This window comes from Ambystoma mexicanum, chromosome 3p, assembly GCF_040938575.1.
Source record: "Ambystoma mexicanum isolate Mex_15411 chromosome 3p, UKY_AmexF1_1, whole genome shotgun sequence".
NCBI classification, from domain to species: domain Eukaryota; kingdom Metazoa; phylum Chordata; class Amphibia; order Caudata; family Ambystomatidae; genus Ambystoma; species Ambystoma mexicanum.
In genome coordinates this window covers 349733574-349759972 of record NC_090925.1, presented here as the reverse complement: position 1 = coordinate 349759972, position 26399 = coordinate 349733574, and the positions used below count along the sequence as shown (strand labels likewise).

At 46.0% G+C, this 26399-nt stretch overlaps 1 protein-coding gene across 1 annotated transcript in view; it reads right to left on the bottom strand.

Annotated features, from left to right (window-relative positions):
• Positions 1-26399, bottom strand: part of LOC138580434 (bactericidal permeability-increasing protein-like) — a 708711-nt gene that overhangs the window by 340775 nt on the left and 341537 nt on the right. The window contains exon 10 of the mRNA XM_069650974.1: positions 22265-22441. Within this exon, the coding sequence (XP_069507075.1) occupies positions 22265-22441 (177 nt within the window). The remainder of the gene's footprint in view (positions 1-22264; positions 22442-26399) is intronic.

Here is a 26399-nt window from a genome sequence, read left to right as displayed (position 1 = left end):
AACACGTTTAGTTACTTGGGTGAATATGTTGGAATGATTACAGTCGGTGTGCCTGCTCCTTTAAATATATTGACGGTGCTGTGGCAGAGCGTATTGTTACTTTAAATGTATTTCCCCTTGAATAGCAATGGGACGCGCATGTGTCAACCATAGGGAAACGGTTCTTTAAATATGTGTACTTCCTCGCTGAAACGCGCATGCGCAGGAATCGGGGAGGAAAACTTGACCGGCAGGGCCGTCGCATATAAAAATGAAACGGCATTACCTTTTTGCAGCGCAGCCTGATTTCATTGGGGCCGCTGCAACGCTCGGGCAAGAGCGGAGCGGCCCAGGTCCTTCAGAATCGTCTACGGTAGTTCAACGACAGCAGACACACTGGTGTCCGAAGGTGGGTTAAACCGGAGATCCTCGTCGCCAATTGTAGTGTGAGGCGCAAAGGGGATATTTATGATTATCGGCGAGGAGACAGATAATGAGATAAGATATTTATTTATATAAGTAAATAGGTAAAAGGCAACAGGAGGGAGTCACCGTCAATGCCACTAGTACAACTGCTATTCGTTGTGTCTCTTCAAGCAGCATTCCAAATTCCTTCTCACGAACCAAGCAGAATCAGGCAGCTCGGCGCAGCTTGTGAAAAGACTGCTTCACGAGAAAGAATGGCATCTCTGTCATGAACACGTGGAGAATATATACTGAGTGTTTATAACAAAGATGGATATTACAGTTACCAGGCATATTTTCTCCTTACACTGTCCCATGTTTCAGAGGCAATCGCTCAGGACACCAGAACCCTGTCTACCTTCTGCCCCTGCTCACCCAGGTGTCGTAAGGGCAATGCCATGGGTAGCCAAGCAGAATCCATGCGTAGCAACTCTGGCTAAATGTAAATGAAGTCCCTCGTACCCAGACTGTCCGCACTTATCTTTTATTTACATCTTTCGTTTCCCCGTTTTCTTCTTGTTTTTCCACTGACCCTTTTCTATTGACATCGGGGCAGATCATCAGGAAACCATTAGGCAAACCATCTTATTTTCTTTTCATTAAAAGTGTTTCCCTGGCTGCCCTTAGCTTGGAGGGAGCCAGGGCCTGACCTTCAGCGCCCTCTGGTGCACTCTCGGTTCCTCTCTGTTTGAACCCAGTGACTCTCTATTTTGAGAAGTCCAAGCACCTTGGGAATTGGAGGTACCATTATCCGCTCCTCCAACTCTCCCTCACAGTCACTCTCTCTTCAGCTCAGGAGTCTGTAGGTACGGGTGTTTGTTAGAGTCTGATATGGATCATGCACGGGGTTGTCTGCAGATACTGACTGTGGACAAGGAGAGTAGGCTTCCCAGTGCTGCCTCTGTCAGACCCTGACACTTTCACACACAGCCTCTGATTTCAAATTCACCGCCAACCCTCATCCATCCCTCCTGAATCTATCCCATCTGCTACCAAAATCTCCTTTCAGAGGACACCAAATGACGGGTCAGATTGCAGTGTGTGAATTTCAAGTGGTCAACATAATTAAATCACAATGAGAAAACTGGTTGATTTGGGAGATCTGAACGCCATTTATCAAGAACTGGTCCGTGTTGCTGGGCTTCAGTGATTCTGGAAGGCCTGCCATGTTGCAATAATTCCTCCCAATGCTTCTCTCGAAATCGCCACTTGGCTTGCAGAGTGTCCATGTAATTTGTTAATGTTGACACTTTAGTGTGCATTTTGTGCATTGATTCCTCAATGCCTCTAGCCCTATGTCTCTTGTCAACTCAACATTACACTGGGTCGTTACTTTGATGTTGAGGGACATCAACTGTTTTCCCAGTATTTTAACACACATTCTTTGGGGCACAGCCATCACTAATGTTGGTGGTGGTGGTGGGAGGGGGGTGGATTACAATGGTCAAGGCGATGAGCTGAGGGTTTTTGAATTACTCAGGCAAGGACTCTTTAGCTCCTGCTAGTTCCTTTTGTTCAGGTTATGCTGTGCATCCCTTTCCCTGGTAATTGACAGTAATCATTAACAGTGTTCTCTGTTCCTACGGGCGTAGGCCTCTGTAAGTAAACCACAATTATCATTAGTCATTTTTTTCATTAATGCTTTACCTTGTCTCCTGATACTACTCTGCTGCCACCACAATAAAGGGTGTTAGCCACTTTGTTACCTCTGAGGTGGCCACAATTTCCAGTTCCAATTCTCAGGGATCTTTGGGTGTCTCAAAGGCCAGAAGTAAGCCAACCCCCACTCTGACAAAACACTCAAGTGTGGAAAATATACCTCCCAGCTGGGCTTGAGTAGTAGTTATCTGCTCTTGATTCCTTAGGTTGCAGACCTGTAGTCCAAGGACGGTTGGGATCCTGCATCAGGGACCACTCACTCATAGCCAGAGACTCACCTATCTTCACACACCCCTGCCCCGTCACACCCAGAGCCACCAGTCATCAGCTAAACTTCATCCCACCTGCACCTACCCAAGCCTGACACGTGTTACAAGGTGCCACGCCTCATGCCAGTAACCAGGTGTCTCAACATCCACCTTGACCCAGGGAATCTGTGCACTGAAACATTGTACCCAGAGCATGAAGCGCAGAAGAGGCGAGCATTGGCCATGCGTGTCACACACAAACTAGCTTGTTGCGCTTCTTGCTTACCATTAGGGCAATGATTCTCTGAGGCCCAAGGTTTTCCTTACAGTTTAGCGGGAAAATGCTGCGCAGCCACACAGTAGTCCAGCTGCCAGAGATGCATAATGTTGAGCAAATGCTTAACTTAAAAAAAGAACATCTACACTCATTTGAAAAAGAGTGCCATTGAAGAGGACATTACGGGACGAGAATTAGAATTTGCAGGAGAATAAATACACGGCTCAGTCGCTATAGAATAACTGTATTGAGTGAGAGTGAGACAGAATGCCCAATGGCAGTAATACCTTGTGGTGAGTTAGAGAAACTCCACATCCTTTGTTACAAGGGGGCCAAACCACAGGGGGCTGAGGTGGTCTGGCTGCTGCCCGATGTGCCCCCAGGCGGTGGATGGAGCAGGGTTCCCTGGGCTTCTGGCTCCCTCTGAGACAGTATATATAGTATCTCTCAGTGGACACAGACCTCGAAACCGTTAACACAGGTGTACATGTTTCAGCAGCCCTCAGAGCTGCCAGAGACAAACTGTGAAGCAGAGTTCCTGAGCTGCAAACATTCGACAGAACAAACAAGTTTAAGGCAATGAAGACACCTCCCCACGTGGGGATGGCAGGGTTATGTGGAAACGCCACACCAGCTGTCGTTACAATGGAGCACCTTGGAGGAGCAAACTAAGGCACAAGGCATTTTCAAAGTGGAGCTGTGGTCCCGGCCCACACTTATAGAATCGGAACAAGTAATTAGGTGTAATATGTTAGCCAATACGAAAAGGGGATTCATGATCATATTACAAGCCCATTATGCAGTCAATGAGGAAACGGCCAAAGATGCAGCAGGCTAATCCAGAGCGCCTTTTCAAATTTGTCTTACAGCCTAGGTGACGAGGAAGGGCCGGGGAAAACGATTGAGGGCAGAAACCGAGAGGAAGCAGACATGTACTTGCCGCTCCCTCAGATATTGGGGAGAAAGCTACCTGGGCCAAAGTAGCTTACTTGTAGGCAGTCCTCAAACAGAGTCTCTGTTTGATACAAGGAAGAGGCCATGCCAGCAAGACATGCGGGGGCAAGAAAAGGTGTAGCCAGCACGGCTCTGCCAGAGATAAATGAAGTACGACATGAGGCCATAGGATTGGGGTCTTTCAAGAGAATTCTGAACAGTAGGAGCCACAAAAGGTCTAAACAAGGGAACGGGGAGAGAGAGGTACATGTGCTGAGATGAAGAAAAGACTGTGAAGGGCTCTAAAGGAGAGACCATGGAGAGATCTGAATTATGACGGATACATGACCATGAAGAAGCCTGAACCCTGGGAGAGGTGGTCCAGGAGACTATCTTGTGTTTAGAATAGGAATGGACATAGAGATACCAGGTTTATGAACACTTTTGTCGCCCAAGCATTAGGAACATTTTGTTATAAGAATAGAGTTAGTCATGAGGCTAGAGAACTTGCTAAGATTAGGTTTGGACTTTTGCATTGGCCATCACTTTAGAGCATTTTGTTTATTAGACCATGATGCCCCAGGAGGGATAGATAACGGAGTAGTTTCTTACCTGTAACTCCATTTCTCCAGCGTTGGTATCTTTCATGGATTCACATGCTTAAAATATTCCCCGTCATCAGGCTGGGAACCCTCAGTATTTTTTAAAGCGTTTTCCTTTGGAAAACTTCGACACTTTAGTGTCCTATCGACATCCTTTTGGGACTCTTACGCACCACTCAATAGGACGTAGGGCATAAATAGACCCACCCCCGCTACTTCTCCTCAGATTTTAACCTCCAAAGTAGAGGCACCAACTGAGTTTGCATCCAGGGGAGGCCGGTGTGTGCCTGTGAATCCATGAAAGATACCAACGCTGGAGAAATGGAGTTACAGGTAAGAAACTACTCCCTTCTCCAGCATTGGATATTTCATGGATTCACATGCTTAGAATAGATTACATAGCACTATTTATCATACATGGTGGCGTGTAATGCAAACCAATACATTAGGAACGCAACATATACTACCAGCAAGAAACATTAGCCATGGTAACATTGAAACAGGTACCCCACGCTGTGGGCTTACCTTACTGAAAGAGGCGTTGCACGACTGCACGGCCCATCTGTACATCTGCACGATGTTGCTGCTCCAGGCAAATGTATGCGGCACCAACCAGGAGGCCGCTTGACAGATGTCCACCAGTGGAATCCCCGACCATAATGCTGCTGATGATGCGGTGGATCTTGCTGAGTGCGCCTTCGGGCGCCTCTCCAAAGGCTTTCCAGCCTTAGAGTGACAGAAGGAAATGGCCGATGAGACCCTGCGCGATAGGCCTTGTTTGGAGATTGCCCTTCCCTTTACTGAAGGTCCTTAAGCCACGAACAGTTGTCTTGAACGCCTGAATTCTTGAGTACGACTTAGATAAAATTTCAATGCTCTTTTAACGTCCAGCGTATGCAGCGCCTTCTCTGCTGATGAGGAAGCCAAAGCGAAGAATGATGGTAGCACAATAGAAGAGAGTTTATGAAACATAGTTGTCAACTTTGGAATAAAGTGCGGGTTAGTATCTAACACCAACTTGTCTTTGAAGAAACGTAAGTACGGAGGATCAATCACTAGAGCTTGCAACTCCGAAATTCTTCTTGCTGAAGTAATGGCCACTAAAAACGCCATTTTCCACGACAAGACTTTTAGTGGCGTTGACGACATAGGTTCAAACGGGGCTTTCAACAGAGTCGACAGCACCAGATTGAGACTCCAGCCAGGAGGGAACCTCTTAGCTGGAGGGAAAGTCTGAAACAATCCTCTTAGAAAATGTTTAGAAAATAAGACAATCACTGAACAGCGGGATAGCGTGCCTCTTCCGAGTGAATCTAGAAATGGTAGCCAGGTGAACCTTTATGGAGGAGAATGCCAAACCATTCTTTGCTAAGTGTAGAAAGTATGGAAGAATTTGCTCTGATGAAATGCTTGAAGGGTCTATCCCAGGTTGATCCTTACACCACACACAAAACCTTTTCCATTTGCATGCATAGGAGAGATTCGTGGACGGAGCTCTAGCCGCCCCTAAAATGCGGCGACAATCCCTAGGAATGTTTAGTAATCCAAACTCGGAGAAGTCAGGAGCCACGCAGTCAGGCTGAGAGTGCCCGGATCGTGGTGCCAAACTGCCCCCTTGTCTCGAAACAGAAGGTCCGGCATCACTTGAAGCAGCACTGGTTCTGCTACCAATAGATGGAGTAGGTCTGAGAACCACAGCTGCCTCGCCTAGTAAGGGGCCACCAGAATCACACGGCATGGGTATTTCTGAATCCACTGGAGGGTCCGGAGAATGAGTGGAAACTAAGGGAATGCGTACACGAACCTGCCCGTCCACGGGAACGAGAACGCACCCCCCAGCGAATTTGGCTGAGGCCATCTGCTGGCAAACTGCTTGCACTTTTTGTTCTCTCGAGTGGCAAAGAGATCTAGTGAAGGACGACCCCATTTCTTGAAAATGCTCGACACCTGCTGATCCTTCAGTTGCCACTCGTGGAGCTGGTTAATTTCCCTGCTGAGAGAGTCTGCCTGTACATTCATCACCCCTGGTAGATGAAACGCCACAGTATTGATGTCGTGTTTGAGGGCCCAATGCCATAGTTCCTGAGCCTCTCTCGAGAGTGTTCTGGAATGCGTGCCCCTCTGCTTCCTGAGGTAAAACATTGTGGTTGTATTGTCCGTCAACACACTCACGACCGAGCCTCGTATGCATGGCAAAAACGATTTTAGAGCCCAATGAACTGCTCTCAGTTCCAGCACATTGATATGAAGACTTGAACCGACTGGAGATCACCGACCTTGAACTTGGAAGGACCCCAGATGAGCTCCCCACCCTGTTTGAGAGGCATCCGTCACAATTGTAGCTTGAAATTTCAGCTCTAGTAACGGCATTCTTCGCGTCAGATTGTCCGACGGTTGCCACCACCAAAGCGCTTCCTGCAAGTCGCTGTTGATCACCACCTTGTCGGACCATAATCTGCGACTTTGAGTCCACCAGTCTGCCAGAAATTCCTGCACTGGTCTCATGAAGAGACGACAGTCCTTCACCAACGGAATACATGACGCCATGGCTCCCAGTAGCGACATGTAGTTCCTGACTGATACTCTCATTCCGACTCTTCACTCTGCCGCTTTCTGCTTGAGTTTTTGAATTCTCTCGACAGAAGGCTTCACCAGACCTGACTGAGTCTGGAATTCCATGCCCAAAAACACCAAGCTCCTGGAGGGAGATAGAAATGATTTTTCGAAGTTGACCGCGAAGCCCAACCGTTGCAACAGCTGCATGGTAACGTTGAGACTTGCCTGCGTCACCGCCAGAGACGAGCCCCATATCAGCCAGTCATCAAGGTAAGGATAGACGTGATGACCTTCTCGTCTGAGCCAAGCCACCACCGGCGCTAAGCTTTTCGTAAAAGTCCTGGGGGACGATTTTAGACCGAACGGGAGCACTCGGAAGTGGTAATGATTCTGACCCACCACAAACCGTAGGAATTGTTGGTGTCGTCGACGCATAGGTATGTGGAAATACACGTCTTGCAAATCCAACAACGCCAGAAATTCACCTGGTTGTACCAACCTGATGACTTCCTGAAGTGTAAGCATCTTGAACTTCAGGCGTTGCAGTGTCTTGTTCAGGGCCCGAAGGTCCAGAATGGGTCGCCACTTGCCGTAGGGTTTTTTACCACAAATTATCGGGAGTAAACCCCCTGACCTCTCTCGGCCACTGGAACCAATTCTATAGCCCCTTTCTGCAGCATAAGTACAACCTCCTGCTGTAGGATTTGAAGATGAGGTTGCGCAGAATACACGGGAGGAATGGGAAGTGGTGGGTCCTTGAATTCTAGAGAGTGGCCCAGCCTGACCGTGTCCAATACGCACCGGTCCGATGTAAGGGCTACTCTGCCTCCCAGGACATCTCGAAGACTGTCATTGCTGCAATTTCGTTTGCTTACTCTTGGTGGAAGAAGGCTGTCCTCCTCTCCTTCTGGATGTTGGAAATTCACGGCTTCTTCGTGTAGCCTGAACTGCTTGACTGTATCCTTGTGAGGAGTATCCAGACCGATTGTAGTTTCGGTCTCTGGATGCAGCAAATCGAATGTTCCCCGAAGCTCCACGGAAGGGACGAAAGGGCCAAAATGCTCGCCCGCTTTGCAAAGCTCCCAGTGACCTTGCCGTATCAGAGTCCTCTTTCATGCCTTTGAGGGCTTCATCTATTTTTTCCCCAAACAATAGTTCACCCTCACAGTGCATGTCCAGCACCTTGTAATGGACCTCCGGCCCTAAAGTGTGTGCACTTTAGCCAGGCCTGCCTCTTTAGTAGCACACCATTATTTATTTGCTTGAACCCCGATTCTGCTAAATATACAGCGATGTTAATGCTGTGATTTGATGCCTCCTCACCTTCACACACCAGTAGCATGGCTGCCTTTCGGTGTTCTTCGGGCAGATGTTCTAATATGGGGTCAAGGCGATGCCACATTTCGCGGTCGTAGCGTGCCATAATCGCTAACGAGTTAGCGGCCTTGACTGTCGTCGCCCCCACCGTTAAGAACTTCTTTCCGAAGGCATCTTGCCTTCTAGCTTCAATGTCCCGAGGTGTTGTGCACTTGTGCTGTGTTCTGGCTTTCCTGCTAGCTGCCGCTGACACCACTGATTCAGGAGAAGGCTGTGCAACCAAACACTTTGGCATAGAGTCTGGGTCCTTGAATTTTTTCTCTAAACTGCCCTTAACTACAGGCTCCGAAAATGGATGGCGCATGGTACGTAAGCCTTTTTGCCCAACGTGGTCCAGAATTGGAACGGAGAAGACCGCTTTTCTTCTCTTTCCCATGTGGTCAAATAAGAAACACTCCTTCCGTTCTTTCTCTGGGGTCAGACCAAACTCAACACAGGCTTTTGCCATCATGGCATGAAAAGCCCCAATGTCATCCAGGGGAGACGGTTGCACCGGACTCCTAGGAGCCTCTATTTCTCCGTCAGACTCCCACGTTGGGTCTCTTGATGGTGACAATGAAATGTCCGAGATGGAGTCCCTAGGACCTTGGTCCGACTAGTTCTGTAGCTCACCCTCCTTTTTGTGGAAACGAGGAGGTTCTGTACTCATCGGCCGGGAAGCCGGCAACTCAGCCTTGGACGCTGAATGCGGAGGGACACCTGCCGCGTCGACGATAGATGTTACCGGAGGCGTACCCATAGGAGGAAGTCTGGCATCTAGCTGACTTAAAAGAGACTTCAGTGTAGATAACACCTGAAGAGACAGCACCGACTGCGGATTCAACAGAGGAGACACAGGTGGAACATTCTGCGCTCCCGCTGTCATCGAAGGGCCCACGCACTGTAAGCTGAAATTTGTTGGATGAACCACAGGCTCTCGTTCCTCCTCCATCGACGACACCAAGAGGGGGGACTCCTGTTGCAGTTGGGTATCCGGTAGAATGGCGTCATACACCGAAGGCTGCCAAGACCCTGGTACATCGACCGTCGACGATGAAAGCCTGGGGCCCTCGTCGATTGATGCCACTGATATCGACGACACCACTGTAGAAACCGATAGTGCAGCTGGCAGTGAAGCCGTCGACGACCGGACTCCCGTCGATGGCGCTGGCAGTTGTGGTGCAGACTTGTCAAGCGATCCCGCCTTTTTCGAGTCTCTGGTGCTTCGAAGATTCTCTACTCGAGGAAGACCTATGATGGTCTCCTGAGGAGGGGCGTCTCGAAGAGTCCTTTGTGTCCTTTCTCAAATAAGAAGATTTTTCAGGCTTTCGGGAGTGGTCAGATTGACCATGTTTTGACGATGAAGGAGCCCCTTTCGTCAGATGTTTCCCCGAAGAGGGACAACTCTTTTCTGTAGGCCGTGGCTTCTTTGCCAAAGGCTCAGCCGACACCGACCGGCAAGGAACTGCGGGGGAAGGCCTCTCCGATGCTAGACTGCGCACCGATCCTACCTCAGATGGAGGGTAGGCCCCTTTGTTCAGACACGATATCAGACGCTGATTGTGGTCCTGCAATGTTTTCTGCGAGAAACCTTTGCAGATGTCACAGGTATCCGCGGAGTGATGAGAGTAGAGGCAAGGGTTGTAAATGACATTATGCACAAAGGCATGGAGAAAATCCACTCGTGCTTACAAGGAAACCAATCTTGTAATACACAGAGAGAAACGATCCTCCACTGTGCAATTACAAGATTGGTTTCCTTGTAAGCACGAGTGGATTTTCTCCATGCCTTTGTGCATAATGTCATTTACAACCCACTGCTGAGTGGGCATGAACAAGGACGTTCTGTTTTTCACCACTGACCACACCAATGAGACTCGCCCTTATGAAGGAAATAATTTCCGAAATGCATTGGCTTTTTTAGTCTAATACATGTGGATTGTGGCAACTGCTTCCTCACTAAGGATTATTAGTGATAGCTTTTTGTTTGAACTACTATGGATAAATCATTTTTGATATGAATCAGAAAGACTCATCTTCCTTTCTCTAAGAAGTATGGTATATTATGGATACTTGAACATATTGTCGTGAATCAGATATAAATACGTGCCCATCTTGGGCCCCATATGAGAGCGGTTGTGTGACCCAGTATTATTACTTGGTCTCCAGCGTGTGTTGCAATTATAAGTTCGGGTGTCTCCAGACTTGTCACAGCCAGCTCCTTTTCAATTGGATGTATATTCTTTTTTGAAATATTTGATTTTTACTTGAATATTCTGAACATTTTTGAATACATGGTGGTGGCCACTCTCTTCTCTGCTTAGTAGAGGCAAGGGAGGCAGTCCATGTGCCCATCCCCTTCATAAACCTTTTTCATTCCGCACGTGGCACACGGGCGAAACAACGCTTTCCCCGACATTGGGAAAGAAATTACTACAACCCACAAAAGTATAGAAAGCACAAGGTGATCCCGACACTTTGGAGACGGTTGAAATCTGAGGAGAAGCCGTAGGGGCAGGTCTATTTATACCCTACGTACTATTGGGTGGTGCATAAGCGTTCCAAAAGGATGTCCAAAGGAAAACGCTATTAAAAAAGACCGAGGGAACCCAGCCTGACGACGGGGATTATTCTAAGCATGTGAATCCATGAAAGATCCAATGCTGGAGAATTATGAGATTAGGATTGGAGACATTGAAGGAGCCAATATTACGAGGGTCAGAGAGCACCAGGAAAATCCCACTGTGTGACATGCTATCCTTGACACTGTTTTACAGATTTATCTCTCATTATTTCAAAACAATTTCCCTCACCCCTGGTGGAACTTTTCCAATCCTCACCTTTAAACAAAAATCTCTAAATATAAGGCAGAAAGTCTGTTAGTGTGTTCCTTACACAATTCTACATCAGTCCACCGATCTGCACCAAATTTTGCATAGTTACCTGTTAGGACCCTCCAGACAATACTGGCTACATGACATTTGCACACCCCACCTCTTTGCCCAGATTTCACCATTCCCTGCAACATCAATGCAGTCATAAAAGGACTTGACTATACTAATTTTAGTCATCTCGATGCGAGAAACAAAACTCCAACCCTGGAAACCACATTTCAAGGCACATTTCAAGGCCCAAGGACACACTGTTTCTGAGATATTTCCACTGCAACGCAACAGGCAGCACTGTCCGTGCCAGGATGAGGAGACAGGTGGGTACAGCGCACTGTAGGTCCCAGTATGCTGCAGCATGCCAACTCTCGCCTTCCCCCCAAATCTGGCCCGGGATATGTAAACCAGCCACATGCACCCATTCTCAGTACAGTTTACTTCCGGGTGGAAAGCACATCAAGCGATAAGCGACTCAGAACAGCAAGCTACACGATCATTGATTTCCAAAAATTGAAGAGAGTGCTTCTTGTCTGTTTATAGAACCTGTACAGAGTACGGGTACTTTTTGCCAGTCTATCTATCGATATATAAAACAGAACTTTTATTAGTTTGTTCCTTATACAATTCTACACCGTTCCACCAATCTGCACCACATTTTGCATAGTTACCTGCTAGAACCCCTCCAGACGTTACTGACCACATTACATTTGCAGACCCCACCCAATTCCCCAGATTTCAGGGTTTCCTGAAATCGGCAAAACATCAATATAATTAAAAAATAAAATAATAAATATGGTAGTAGAATGACCAAACAGGGCTCATTTTAAATGTCTCTACACAAGAAACAAAAATCAAAGTTCCCTACCTTGAAGACCTTGTTTCAAGGCTCTAAGTCGCACAGTTTCTGAGATATTTGCATCGCAGCACACAGCAACACACAGTATGTGCCAGGGTGAAGCGACAGGTGGGGAGAACGTACAGTTGGCCCCATAATGCTGCAGCACGCCAACTCTCGCCTCCCCTCAACATCTGGTCCGGGGTATGTAAGTCAGCTACAAGCAGCCATTCTCAGTTCACATCAAGCCATAAGCGACACGGAACAGCAACCTACTGGATCATTGATTTCCAAAAATGGAAGAGTATTTCTATGTCTGTCTACAGAACCCGTGTGGAGTACGGGTACTTTTTGCTATTACTTAATAAAGAGCAGTTAACTCACAGAATTTAGCCTATGTTGTGGCATTTCTTGACCTGTCTAAAACCCTCGCAATCCCTGCAAGGCTTAAAACACCTACTTACAAGAAAAGTCAATGTATATAGCTAGTGTGGTCCAAAGAGGTACTTAACTCTTGTAAGTACCAGTTCGGCGCCTTCCATGTTAGAAGACCATGCCACAGTGTTGAGGCACTTCTACGGGTAATATTCTGCAGGTGACAAGACGATGGAGGGAAGATATTCTGTAGATAATATAAAGACAAACGGCAAAATGTACTGACTAAAGGTTGTGTTCAATAATATGCATTGACCTTTGAAGTCCAATAGCAAAACCATGGCAGCAATGCATGTCGAATAATGCATTAGCACGGGGTTGCAGTATTCTTGGTCATAGATATCTGTTTGTACAGCCTTACATGTGTGCTTGCCCCTCTCACACATGTCTCGGGAGGATAGCTCAGGGGCAACGGAAGCAGGACGACATGGAACACCACAGGTTCGATCCCCGGTCCTCGCATAGAAACCTCTGGGTTTTAAGTGGGTTATAAATATCATATCATATCTCATACTTCATTATTTTCCCTGCTTATATGTGCTTTTTTCATTTCACACTGTCACAAAGCTGACAGGGGGGGCTAAGAAGGACGCTGAAAATGTTTACTTTGTTTTAACATTTTCTTAGGGTTATGTGCACGGGCTAAAATAACAAGGAAGGGTAAAGCTTTGTCAATCAAAAGAGTAATAAACTTAAAAAGGAAACACCCATCACAATTGACTTTTCCTTGCCCAGCAGCAGCGGGTGCGAGGAGCTCCGGGCCGAACATTCGAGTTTTAATTTGAACCAAGGGAAACAGTGGGGGATTTCTGGCACCTCCCTCCAGGCTACATTTGTGGGCTTATGGGGCTCCCAAACCGTCTTCTTTGGCTCCCTATTGTGAGCTTCTTTTCCAGGTCAGCTGCAGATACCAGGTCCCTTAGATCTTGCATTGCAGTTTCAGTTTGTGAACATCTGGGAGGTTGGGCTCCACATCCCTCTTGTCCATTTTTGAGGGCTATTAGAGTTCCCAAACTGTTTTCTCTATTGGTCTCTAGATACGGGTGTCTGGGTCTCATAGCTGAGATGACTACCAGTCCAAAGGTAGGTCTTGAGGTGCTGACTTGCCTTTGTAGGAAGCACAGTGAGCTACAGAGAAGGACCCCTACCGGATCTCAGCACCTGCTGGGAGACCTTATTGATTTTTTCTCTCTAAATTGTCAACACTCTCCTTGATGTCCTCTAATACCTGCCACCACCGTCTAGGCCTTCATAAGGCAGACCTGGGCAGTTGGAACCGGCCTACATTTAGTTGGCTAGGCCCTGGCTGTTGTTCTGTTAGCTCCCACTCCTCCTTTCCGGCCTCTGACTTCAACCTCCTCCATGCCACTCTCCCCTGATGTTTAAATGGGTTTGGTCTCTCATGGACTGTGGTATTGACTATTTTCTCTTCTTTACTCTAGGTGTCCTCTCCTATGTCCCTTCTTTGTCCAACACTCCTTTGTGAATCTTATTCTCTGCTGGTCTAACCATCCCCTGCTCTGCTTTCACCAGGCACTAAGTTCCCTCTGCAGATCTAACCCTCTTCTGCCTGCCGCCTCCAGGTTTCACCTCCCCTTCGAGATGTACCCTTTCACCCTGATATATAACTGCCTCCACCAATTGTAACTTTCTCCACAAAGTCTTATATCTCCAACCACCTCTTACTCACACTTCCTCCTGATCTAACGTCCTTTACCAGCTGTCACTTACTCCACAAAGTCTTATTTCTCCAACCACCTTCTACGAATTCCTCCTTCTTCCACGGATTTAACCTCCTCCACCAGAAGTCCCCTCCCCCAAGACTTATTCCTCCAACCACCTCTTTCAAATATCTCCTCTACCGGAGTTAATCCTCCTCAAGCACCTCTTCTGTGTCAATTTATCTCCAGCCTCCTCCTCCTTCCTCCACTCATTTTACCTTCTTCTTCCCCACTGGCTTCCACTGTCGAGACTCCTCTCATCACTAGGTGCCTCAAACTCCTGCAACCCACACCACTGATCTGGGCTGGCTGGGTTTTATAGCACAGACAGCCCCCACCCCCAAGTGTGGGACTATGATTGAGGGTCTGCCCATTCCCACCTTGCCACCAAAGGCGGGCTGGGATGGGTCAGGTTGCTACTTTCCTTGCATGTGACAATGCGACTGACCTGAAGTTATATGGGCTGGCCTGAAGTTATATGTGCTCCGGTGGCCATTTGAGATTTTCTTTGTGCACTGGTCTGGGCTGGGAGAGAATGTGGTCAGTACAAGGCTGTTGGTCCGGTGGCCATTTGAGATTTTCTTTGTGTACTGGTCTGGGCTGGGAGAGAATGTGGTCAGTGCAAGGCTGTTGCTCCGGTGGCCATTTGAGATTTTCTTTGTGTACTGGTCTGGGCTGGGAGAGAATGCGGTCAGTGCAAGGCTGTTGCTCCGGTGGCCATTTGAGATTTTCTTTGTGTACTGGTCTGGGCTGGGAGAGAATGCGGTCAGTGCAAGGCTTTTGCTGAAGTGTGAGTGTAAGTGAGCACATTCCCTATGGGGTTAGATTCTTTCATGGGAGGAGCCAGAGCTACCTAGGGGCTGCGCATTCCATACCTGCACTGATTGGCTCGTACACTTGGTGTCCAGGTCAGCAATATCCATGAGTGGGCTTATGAAACTGCGTGAGCTCTTGAGTGATTGTAGGCGAGTCTGATGTTCCTAAAGAGCTGCGCCAAGTGGGTTTAACAAAAATGCTGAACATAAAACTAGGGTAGAGTTTTTTAAATTCTTTTTAGCTAATGATGGTTCTCGTCGGTAGCAAACTCAAAATGTAAGGTGTCAGAATACTCTCTTCTCAACTGTTCCATCAGTGCCAAGTATGCTTTCAAGTGCACAAGGTTATGGCTTACTTCCCTATCACTCACAGTCTCAAGGATATGCTCTTGAGCTTCTTCCTGTGTGTCTCGGGCTGTTACTGCTGTAAAACCATCTCTGTTTCACACTAAAGCTCCTGCAGGTAGCGGTATGTCACCAGTACAGGTTGTAGATAGTCACAGAGCCTCTCTGCTTCTCCAAAACAGAGTCCACTGGGTTTGGCTTCCCCTGTTTCCACAGGTGTGCTTCAGTGGGCTCCCTTACCTTCCTGTTTTGGGGTCATGCCCTCTCTCTACAAAGCCTCTCTACCCCTGCTCTGTTCCTGCTCCACTTTGATGTAATGCCACATGCATGTTCCTCCTTTTTGCGTGAGATTCACCCTCCATATTGCGGTGTCACATCTACCTCGTGCATTCAGCTAAACATACTGTCTGGTGCCTACCTGAGCTTGCTAGATATTAGCCTCCTGTGGCTCATCCTGAAGTTCTCTTCCAACTTCCTCCTGCTGTTTCCAACCCTCTGTCTTCTTGACTCCCAATCCAACCTCCTCCTCCTGATGACTGAGCCCAACCTCCTTCTTGACTCTCAATCCAACCTCATCGAATGACTTAATGCAACCTCCGACTTAAGTCTCAATCTAATCTTCTCCTTCTGATGACATCTCACCTTCTCGTCTGCAAACTCATCCTGTCTCCAATCTCCCTCCAACCCTCTTCCTCGTCCTCCAACCAACTGCAACTCCTGCCGCCAGCTCCTACTCCACACACACACACAAAATAACTGAGACCCTGGGCTAAAATATCCCTGTTTTCTCTGATTTAGGGTTGGGTTTCCTTTAAGTGTCTGCACCTGTGGATGTGAATGAGTGTGGAGCTCCAATTGACTGTGCCCGATTGCTTCACCTGTGTGTGCTTTGGTACTTTGGTGCTGTGCCAAAACTTCAACAGGCTGACCCACCAATTTGGATTTCTCTTCTCTGTTCTGCATTGCTCCGAGCCCCTCATTGTGTCACACAGGGGAGACATGTTATGTAGCGTGTGCGTAGCCTCTGCTGTGGTTGTACTTGAAGGCAAGCAGGGTGATGTCATGTAGAACAGCTGGGACCAAGAAGAATGATAATACAATTTGGCTTTATTTTTACGGTTCATTAGGGAATTGTGTACAATGTGGGGCAACACTTGATAATGGGGAATGATCTACATACACACAATGAAAGAAAAGTAATGAACACAACATTAACGGCCATGATGTTTCTGTTTGGGTAAATGTTTCTCTCACTTATACAGTTTCCCAGGCCCCTGGCATTAAAGTTTCACTCCTCAAAGTCCCAGGGAGGTAGAACCACCTCCCTTGTTTTAGTGCTCGCAACCACCTGTTCCTCAGTATTTAGAGTTCTCAGTAGGGTCCACCATCAACCTCTTCTCTGGTGCATCCAGCTAAGGGGTTCAACAATCCTCTTCTACAATTGGTTTCTATGTGTGAGCTTGTCAGCGTTCCATTCCCCTGGACTAATGATGCTGCTAGTCCTAGCATGGGTTGGTGGTCTTGGTGGCAGGGAGAGTTAGAGAGGGTTCTCTCCGGGCAGGATGGACTCTGGTCTTCTCTCCCTCTAAACAGACCATATTCTCTCTGAGCCGGTCTCGTTCCTCGGATTGGTCTCTGTACCTGACTAAGGCTGACCTGGCTCACAGGAACCTGAAAATTCTGGCTATCTAGGCCCTGGTCTTCCTCCTTCTCTTTCCTAGTCTCTGTCTTTCTCTAATTCTCTCTCAACCTCTTTCTGTTACTCTCCTATGGTGTTACTACGACCTCTGTAGTACCCCTGGAGCCTTATGTCCATACCAGTCTCATCTTCCTCTCACTTATTCTCAGTTCCTCCCTAGATATCTCTTCTCCTGTCGTTTATACCTGACACTCCTTGTTCCAGGTCTCATCACCTCCCTGACTGCCAGCCCCTCCTCCTGTTCACTCTTGAGATGCTACCTGCCAATTGTATTGCCACCACCTCTTTTCACTGATGTTATCTCCTTCTTATTGTCTGCATCTGATGGTGCCATCTCTTTTCTCAATCCTTTAGTTCTCCTCTATTTAGGCTCCACTCCAAATGCTATCACCTATTTTCTCTCTCATCCCTTCGAATGTTGACCTCCCACCTGCTTAAGTCCTGATGTCATCATCTCTCTTGTAACACCTTCTCCTGCCACATGCCTATTTTTTCACCTCTCTTCTCACCCCTTCAGCTGCCTCTACCTCTGTTCACTCTGCTTCTAATAATATCAACATACGTCTCACCCCTTCAACTCTCACCATTTCTTTTTTCTATCCTCTGACACTAACTCTCCGGTCTCGCCAACTCCTGCCATCCCCTTGTCTTCTAGCACCTTCCAGCTTTTATAAAAAGTGAGCCTCGTGCTCCTACAATCCACATTACCAGACAAGCTTGACATTGGTTTGATTGTAAATATTGAATATTTGTATAACTGAAAGTATAATTATTTTTAGATACTCTACTTGGTGCCGTTGAACAAGGGTGGCATTTTGCCTGGCTTTACTCTACGTGGAAAGAATTAGGTCTGGACCCATGGAGTATAAGAATATTTACAATTTGATTCATTATAGAGAAAAGTAGGCAGTCTTGGAGGGGGTACTGTACGTATTAATAATAGTATATATAATAAGGAAAAAGGACAACACCAATTATGTATGACTGACCAACTGTATAACATTCTACAGTCACGTAGACATTATATAGAAAAATAAATTTTATTTAAAAAATACATTCATCAATTCTAAAAATGCTTGTTTCGACTATCGTTAGCCATATACGTCATATCCTAATGCATACGCAATCTACAATTTCATACTAGACCACAAGATTATAATCATACATGCAGTGACCATTCACCAGAGGAACTAAGCGCAGGAGGTGAGCTTGGGTGTGAAGCCCTCAGAGTTCATGATTGATAGCCAGATCTCTATGTCTGGGTGTTCTGTGGTGTTGGCGATGAGTAGGAATTCGGTCTTGGAGGGGTTGAGCTTCAAGTATGCAGTGTACATCCAAGACTGGATCAGCGAGAGGCAGGTTTTGAGCCTGCTTATATTTTCTATTAAAAGGAGTCATCCTAATCCTTTTATATATCAAAAAAACAGTTATCTTAGTCCCTTCTAAAAGAGTCACCACCCTCCTCCCCAGACGTCCCTTGGCCCACCAGTCTGAAGACCACTACCTTAGGGGGAGTTGTGTGAGTACACATTAAGGTGTCTGCAAGACCTTTTGAGTGGACTCCCCATGCTATGGATGCATGAGCTGTATAATAATTGCACATGCCTGAAACTGTGAGCAGCGATGGAGTAGGTGCAGTGAGTTTTAAGTAGGGTGATGGGTGCACATTTCAGTTTGCACACAATTGCAGACCCACAGGAGCTCCCCAAGGAATTCTGTGTGGCAGGATGATATATCTTCTGACAGCTGATTGCGGTCATCTTGAATGAATTATGGTTTAAAGGCGTGTGTACATATGACTTGTTAAATTCTCACTACCAATGTTTTGCTCTCTGGCCTATACATCACTGTTGCTCTTCAGCTAGGTTTGCGCTATAAAAATAAATACTAGTAGCATATAAGCTGGATATTGGAGAAGTCTAGTAGTGCTATCTAATGCTGTGCCCAACACTTCGTCCTACTCCCTCCCTTGATTCATGGTTATGTTATGCTATTGGGTTGACAATAGCTCCAAGATGCCCCTCTGGGGGTGAACGCGCCCTCTACAAATACACCAGTTATGTAATGTTATTTTCATGGTCTCTGGAAGCTCGGGTGTAAATTGTTTGATTTCCCCTGTGTTGCCTGTATGTGTCATGTGTGGTTCAGAAGAACATGCCTTGTTCACAGTGTTTGAATGGTTGTTGAGCATTGATGGGGCTCTTGAACACAGTATCCAATCATTTGGCTCTTAAGGGACACCCTTTGGAAAGGACTACGTGGTGAAAGGAGAGTCTTGTGCCAATCCCCAGCCATCACAAGTGTGCTATTTTGTAGACAGGGTTTTCCGGTGGGCGCATGCGTGTGATTGTGCAGCAGTGTTTTAGCTGTCACTTGTCTTTAATGCTTTTATTTTTGTTATAGAATGGTTATGTATGGGATACGTGTCTTATGCATGTGGCTTCCAAATCTTGGTTTGAGTGTGTGAAGAAGGTTATCTATGCAGTACCCTCTATGTCGTTTTCCTGCAGAAGTGTGTTTTGTTTGTCACATGCAGGGATTGGGCAAGCTTGCCTTGTATAGGATGTGTGGGTTGTACTAGGGTGGAATGTGAGCTGTGCTTCTTGCAGTGTGTTGGATGTGTGGTGGTTGTGTTTGTGTCTGTTTGTGATTGTATACACATTGCCGGCTAGAGGGGTGTCCTGACGGAAATGATAGCGTTGGTCTGGAGTGTTATGATGTGTGCTGTATGCGTGCATTTTGGAATGCGATTGATTTTATTTATTTTTATTTATTTATTTTTTTATTTTAATTGATGGCTTGGGTTGTGTGCAGGCAGATAGGTGTTATGCAATATGTTGGTGAAGGAGTGTGCAGTCATTCATGAGTTTAGGCCTGTAGTAAATGTTTGATGTACGCTTGTGTGCTTAGTGGAATGTGTTTGAAGTTGAGTTGTGCGTTGGTAGGCTTGAATGCACTTGTTGTTGACCTCGGTCCATATGCGGGGATGCGTTTGAAGAATGACTGATGTATGGGTTTGGATAAAGGGGATGGTGGCAGAGTTTTTCATAAAGATACAACATGCTGGTTCTTTCTACATGTATTAATCACATTACAAGCCAGTCTACAGTTCCCTTTGATATAAACTTTCTCCTTTTGTTATAGTCAGAGTCGCTCGTGCCCTTATCACATTTATAGGTGGGGTTCAATGCCAGCACCCCACTTCTTGCCACAGCTCAGTCAGTGTAAGACACCTTCCACGCCTCTTGTTGCATGACGATTTCTCTCTTATTTTCATAGGTGTGTACGATTTTTGGGCGCCCCCTCCCCCAAAAGTCTTGTAGACTCCAAACAAATACCAGTGTTTAGGACCGTGCCAGGCACGATGTGATTCTTGAATAGGCGTTGGCACCGCACCTCTGTCACTCACTGTCATGTAAAGTGTCAGTCAATGACTTTCTATTAGTGAGTGACTAATAGAAAGTCATTGTCTAACACTTCACATTGCTTGAGCTGGTGGTGCCCTTTATCTGCAGCGCCCCTGTGCCACCGCACCACTTGATCTCCCCATGAGCCGGTTCTGCTTATCTTCACACTCTTCTAATCATGCCAATCACTTTATCTTTATCCCAGTGTCATCAATAACGTACCTCTTGGGAACCTTATATCCCAAGTCACGCTGCTGCTTCCTGGATAAGCACCAATGCTTCCTGAGACTTGTCACTGCTTCTTAACCTCCAAGGCACGGTGCATGTGCCGTGTGCAAGTGCCCTTCAACACGCCCTAACACCTCTTTTAGCAAGTGCTCCTCTCGGCTTCTCATCATCTCATGTGAAAGAGCTCATCCAAGCCTCTTGACTTTTCAGTCAAATCTTCTTCTCGTTGGCTCGGCACCTCGTGGCAATGGCTTGTCTCGGTTCCAGAGCGCATGATGTGGCAAATGCTCTTCTTACTTGCTCAGCGTCCGCTGTGGCAAGTACGTGTCTCAGCTTCTTCACTGAGCTGCTTAGTTTCTCCTTTGATCCAACCAATCATGAGCAGCTCAGAGCATCCGTCTTGCAGCCCTTAGCAATGAAAACTGCCTGCATGTGTTCTTCCTCTCCTATGTATATCCTCATGGTCTGTGTCTCCAAATGCTTGCATTGTAATAGATCCCACTCCTTTGTTCTTTGACTGCATAGAGTGGCCATGGGTCCTGAGGCAACGTCTCCTTTTCCTCTCCTGAATGGCACTGAAGTCTGTCAGTTACCACATGTGCTGTCCACACAATTTGCCAGATACAATTCTGAAGTGGGAGTACTTGAACCATTTTTTAAAGTTGTGAACAAATTACTTTTTAAGGAGTACAAGGTGAGCCTCATTCCAAACAAGAATATTTTAGGTGTGTCAAAATATGGTTTAACTGTGAAACTGAAGCATTTTTATAATAAATATGTCTTGCACCTGGTTATTCATGAACATTGAATAGGTACTATTTTACATCATTAGATCAGGCAGCAATAGTAGCAGAGTGTCTTCCCATGGCTCTCTACACTACTGTTCCATACATATCCATGGAGCTGTGTGGGTAAAAGCAGGGGGCATGCCCCTAGGTGTCTGTTTCCTCTTTTTTGCTGGGAGTATTCGGACTCCCTATTTTTCTTTTTTGGGAGTATTTGCCTGCTTTTAGGGAGTAACAGTAGCAGGTGCACCCGTTATCGGTATGGCTGATTTTACCATTTTGTCTTTCCACACTTAGCAGTATTTCCAGCTCCAGAGCGGCTGCGTCTCTTTCACAGACTCTGTCAAAGACGAAATAGTAAGAGCGCTGCCTGAATGCGAGCTTGTGAATTACAATAATGTACGTACTAAGATTATCCACCCCAGTCTTCCAGGATTGTCAGCGTATCCTTGTTAAAGGTATGTGGATCCATCGCATGCCTCATGGTAGTTTCAAACTACGTTCATGTTATTGGCTTGATTTTTCTTGGTCACTGACTGGTGTCTGATAGGTATTGCCCTGGTGAAGGAGACTTTTATTGAGAATGAGCGAGCTGGGCACGTGTTTTATAGGGTATTTGTTTGATATGCTGTTGCTAGTCAAAGGAGATGACTGTTTTTGGTATGATGTTGGTTATAGCTAGTTGTGTGTGGGAGCAATTGGGGATGGTGTTGACTGGAACAGTAAAATCAGTTCTCAACAATAATTGATTTATGATATAGTGTGAAGGAGAAGAAGGATATGGGAATTTGAGTATGAGTGGTGCCAAGAAACAACTAAACATGTCCACAGAATTAATCAAAATGGAGGAAAGAGTGAACAATCGGTTAGATTTATGTGGCACCTAAGGAGTTATCAGCTGTTAAAAAGTATTACATTAATTGAATGCTACCAGGAAGAGACTTACCTCTCCATGTGTAGGGGCTCAGAAGGCTTTAACTTCAGAGTTCACACCTGTTGTGTCTGCCCAAAGACCCCCATTTTTCCCTTACCATGTCATCTGTGATGTTCTGCTTCAGAGGCCTGGATGTGACTGAGGCACACACAGCTATATTGACTGTGCTCTCTGGGACTGTGATTGAGAGCATGCTCTTGCTTTCACTGGGTAAGGAGACCTTTTTTGAAGGAATGGCGGTTGAACATGGGTAGGAGTTGTCCTTGAAGGTGACCTAAAAGGAAGAAAACACAAGATAGGGTGGAACTGGTTGACGATTGAAGTTCACTGCATCAGTGATGTTGACAGAAATTGACAACAGCAGGGAAAGAAGGCAAAGGAGGAGAGTGGTGAGTCAAGAACTGGTGAAGATTTCCTGGGCTAAAAGGAATGGTGAGAAAGGTAGAAGGGTAGGCAATCAAAGCAGATGACAAGAATAACACGATGTTAGAGCTGAGAACCCGAGGAAAGAAGGAGAATGGGAAATACTTGAACATTAAACACTTTCCACAAGGCTCATGGCATATAATGCTAGCAAGTCAGTAACCATTCCCTGCACAGCGAGATAGAAAGTTGAGATTATAGAGCTGGCGTGGCTGAAAGCACTGCATGTTATGCACCTGCTGGCTCCGTGAGATTATATCCTATCATTATGGTGCTCAAGGATGGATGTTCACTCCTCAGTTTGGGAGTCTCTTTTTTTCTCTAGCCTGTTCTTCTAGTATTCCCCTAGGTCACCCTCGATTGCCCTGGAAATAATACCTGCTAGGACCGGTTTCTGCTCTAGAAGATGCTGCATTAGCACCAGCTAACCAATGGGTTATTCCAACTCTACTATTATATCTACTTCGTTGGCTCATGAAAGACCACAGGATCCTATGTACCAGTAGCCTCAATGACACATTCAGAAGACACTAAATGGTACATTTAATTTCTGTATGAGGGGCTCTTTCATTGATCTTATCTGTCAGTATCATCCACAGACAGTCAATAACACACTCTCCCCACAGTAGCTCTTCCTGTGACTCCGGTCCTGGCATTAAAATGTCTTATACTCTAGCCATCCTGGTCACTCACTCTGAAGGCTCATACTTCCAATTTCTGGCCAAGTATAGGTTAGTGAAATCATCAAATAGCAATAGACGAAGAGACGTGAATCACTTAACACCTTGGTCAGCTCTCCATTTAATCTTTTTCAGCCAGTCGGCCGTTTTTACAGCTCGGGAACAACCTTATGCAACCCATTGTTGACCATGCTCTCTAAGCGAACAGTATATAACTGGAGGGAAGGCTCCAACACTAATGGGAACTGGAGAATCGAACAAACACAAGAAGGATGTTCCCATCAGGAATTATTCTAATGACTGAATCAAAAATAAGTTTGCATGTTACAACATGGAAACGAATCACATTATTAAGGTGTTCCAATAATTGGCGTGAGAAGTAAACTGTGACAACAGACAATAAATGATTGTGATGCACAGCAAAATCATTTTAAATAGAATTATACGAAAAGTTTATTTGACATATTCAGGTATTAAACCAGAAACAAAGACATCTGTAATTCCAAAGCCTGAATAAATCAGTTAAGAAGCAGTGTGCCACACGTATACTGAATCAGCATAAATATGAATCAGATGCAAGTTAAAACAATACACATAAACGTTAAATAATACATAGACAAGCATAAGTTGTGCACAAAGATGTCTAGGGTCTACTCCAAGAAACGAAAATCACAATGCCGTTTCGGCGGTGTGAAGTAATGAAAAATGTGTTCTCAAAGAACTTAGGAAATTGCAAAACAAGTGGCACCCCATGAGATATAACCTGCCCAACGCTGAGCGCTCAGAAATACGTGAACTAGACAATAGCAACCATGTGATTATTAAACCTGCCGACTAAGGGGGAGGTATAGTAGTCATGAACCCAGAACAATACCACCTAATGTTGAAGGACCTTTTGAATGAGCCTGAAAGCTATCAAAAATTCTGGAAAGATCCCACATCAGATTTGGAAAAAAAACATTCAAGAAATCTCTAATTTTGCACTACAAAGAAATTGGCTCACCGAAAAGGAATCTAGTTTCCTAAATGCCAGTCAGGGTTTGACGCCATCCTTCTACGCCATCCCCAAAATTCACAAAGATGCCCTTAATCCACCTGGTAGAGCAAATGTTGCAGGATGTGGCAGAGTGTTAGAACCTATTTGTCAATATATTGACACATTTCAACAACCGATCAGTCAGCAGAGGGTCACCTATTTGAGGGACAGCACAACAATGATTGAACTATTCGAAGGCAAGCCTTTTGACCCTACCACTTGCATAAGCATGGCTTTAGAGGGCTGCTTCATTTTGGCAGACATAAATCCCTTCAGGCAATATATTGACACATGGTGCCGTTATATTGATTATATCATCCTCATTTGGAATGGGTCACCTGCACATCTGCCTGAGTTTCTACAGTGGCTTAACCAACGGCATGCCAACATTGATTTCACCATGATGTACCACAATCAAGAAGAGCAAGTTATTTACCCACGGTAGCGTTCTTTCGGCTGGAGTTTCCGCCCACTTATCTTTGATATTTCCAATATCCAGCGTGCTTGCTGCTTCGAAAAAAAAAAATCCCAGTAGAGGACGCTGCACATCGACACCGGTCAACGCCTGTCGAGACGATGTCCCCCGGAGGCCTCCGCTGTGGCGTCAACATCATCATGGGTATAAGTAGCATCTGTTGCTCAGTTCTGTTTTGAAATGTTATGCACTGTCCAGGATGAGATGGTTACCACCCTTGATGGAGCGCAGACTGTAACCACAAGGGAGGTTTTACTACGGGGAGGGATAGGAGGGGCGATAAGGAATACATTGGAGGCACTTCCGTCGAAAGAATGTTACCATGGGTAAGTAACTTGTTCTTCAAATGGATTGTGTCCTCCCACATATTCCTTGAATTTGATAGACTCCCAAAGCAGTAATGCATACAGGAGGGGGGAGTAAAAACTTAATTTCTTTTAAGTAGGCACAGAATGCAATACTGCCTTCCCAAATTTAGTCTCTTGGCTAGTGGAAGAATCCAAACCATAACATTTTGTAAAGGTGTGTGCAGACGACCAGGTGGCAGCTGCACAGATGTCTTTTAATGGAACTCCCCTTTGAAGAGCTAACGAAGCTGCAATACCCCTAGTTGAATAGGCCCTTAAGTGCTCTGGAGGGTCTTTACCTGCCAGCTTGTAACATTCTACAACAGTTAGAATAATCCATCTAGAAACGTTTTGCTTGGTGATGGCTATGCCCAGTTTATGACCTGTGTACCCGACAAATAACTTGTCAGTTTGCCTTAATTTTGCCAGCCTGGTAATCTAGAAACTCAAGGCATGCCTTGGATCAAGTCTGTTCTGTGCAGCCTTTCTTTCTCTTTCCCGGGATAAGGAGGAGGGTAAAAGGAAGACAAGGTTATTTTTTGGGTGATATGAAATTCTGAAACAACCTTGGGGAGGAAGTTAGGCTTGACTTGTAAAACCACCTTATCCTTGTGAAAGATAGTGTGAGGAGGCTTGCAGGATAAAGCCTGCAGCTCACTCACCCTTTGGGCAGATGTTGTTGCCACCAAAAAGACAGTTTTGAGGGTAAGAAGTCTTAATGGGCACGAATGAAGGGGTTCAAAAGGGGTACCCATTAGAAATGTTAAGGCCAAATTTAGTTCCCATAAGGGGACTTGAAAAGGAATTGGGGGGTAAACATTAGTTAACCCCTTCAAAAATGGAAATACCAAGGGTATTTTAAAGTAAGAGGGTTCCTCAGCAGTGCGTTTGAAGATGGACAGCGCTGCTAGGTAACCTTTTATCGTGCCAACCTGGAGTCCCAGATTTGCTAAGTGCAAAAGGAAGGATAACACCATTGGTGTATTACATGTGAAAGGGTCAACATTCTTTTCTCTACACCAGCTTCAGAACTTGTTCTAACAGCAGCGGTATAAAGATTTGGTTTCTGGTATTCTGGCTGAAAGAAAAACCTCCATTACGTCATCCGTGAGGTCCCAATCTTTCTATCTCAGCTTCTCAGAAACCATGCGTGAAGTCTGAGAGTCCTGATATCCGAATAGAGAACCTGTCCCTCCTCTCGCGAGAGAAGATCCTCTCTTTGTGGAAGATGAATAGGAGGACATATGGACATGTGTAGAAGGTCTGGGTAT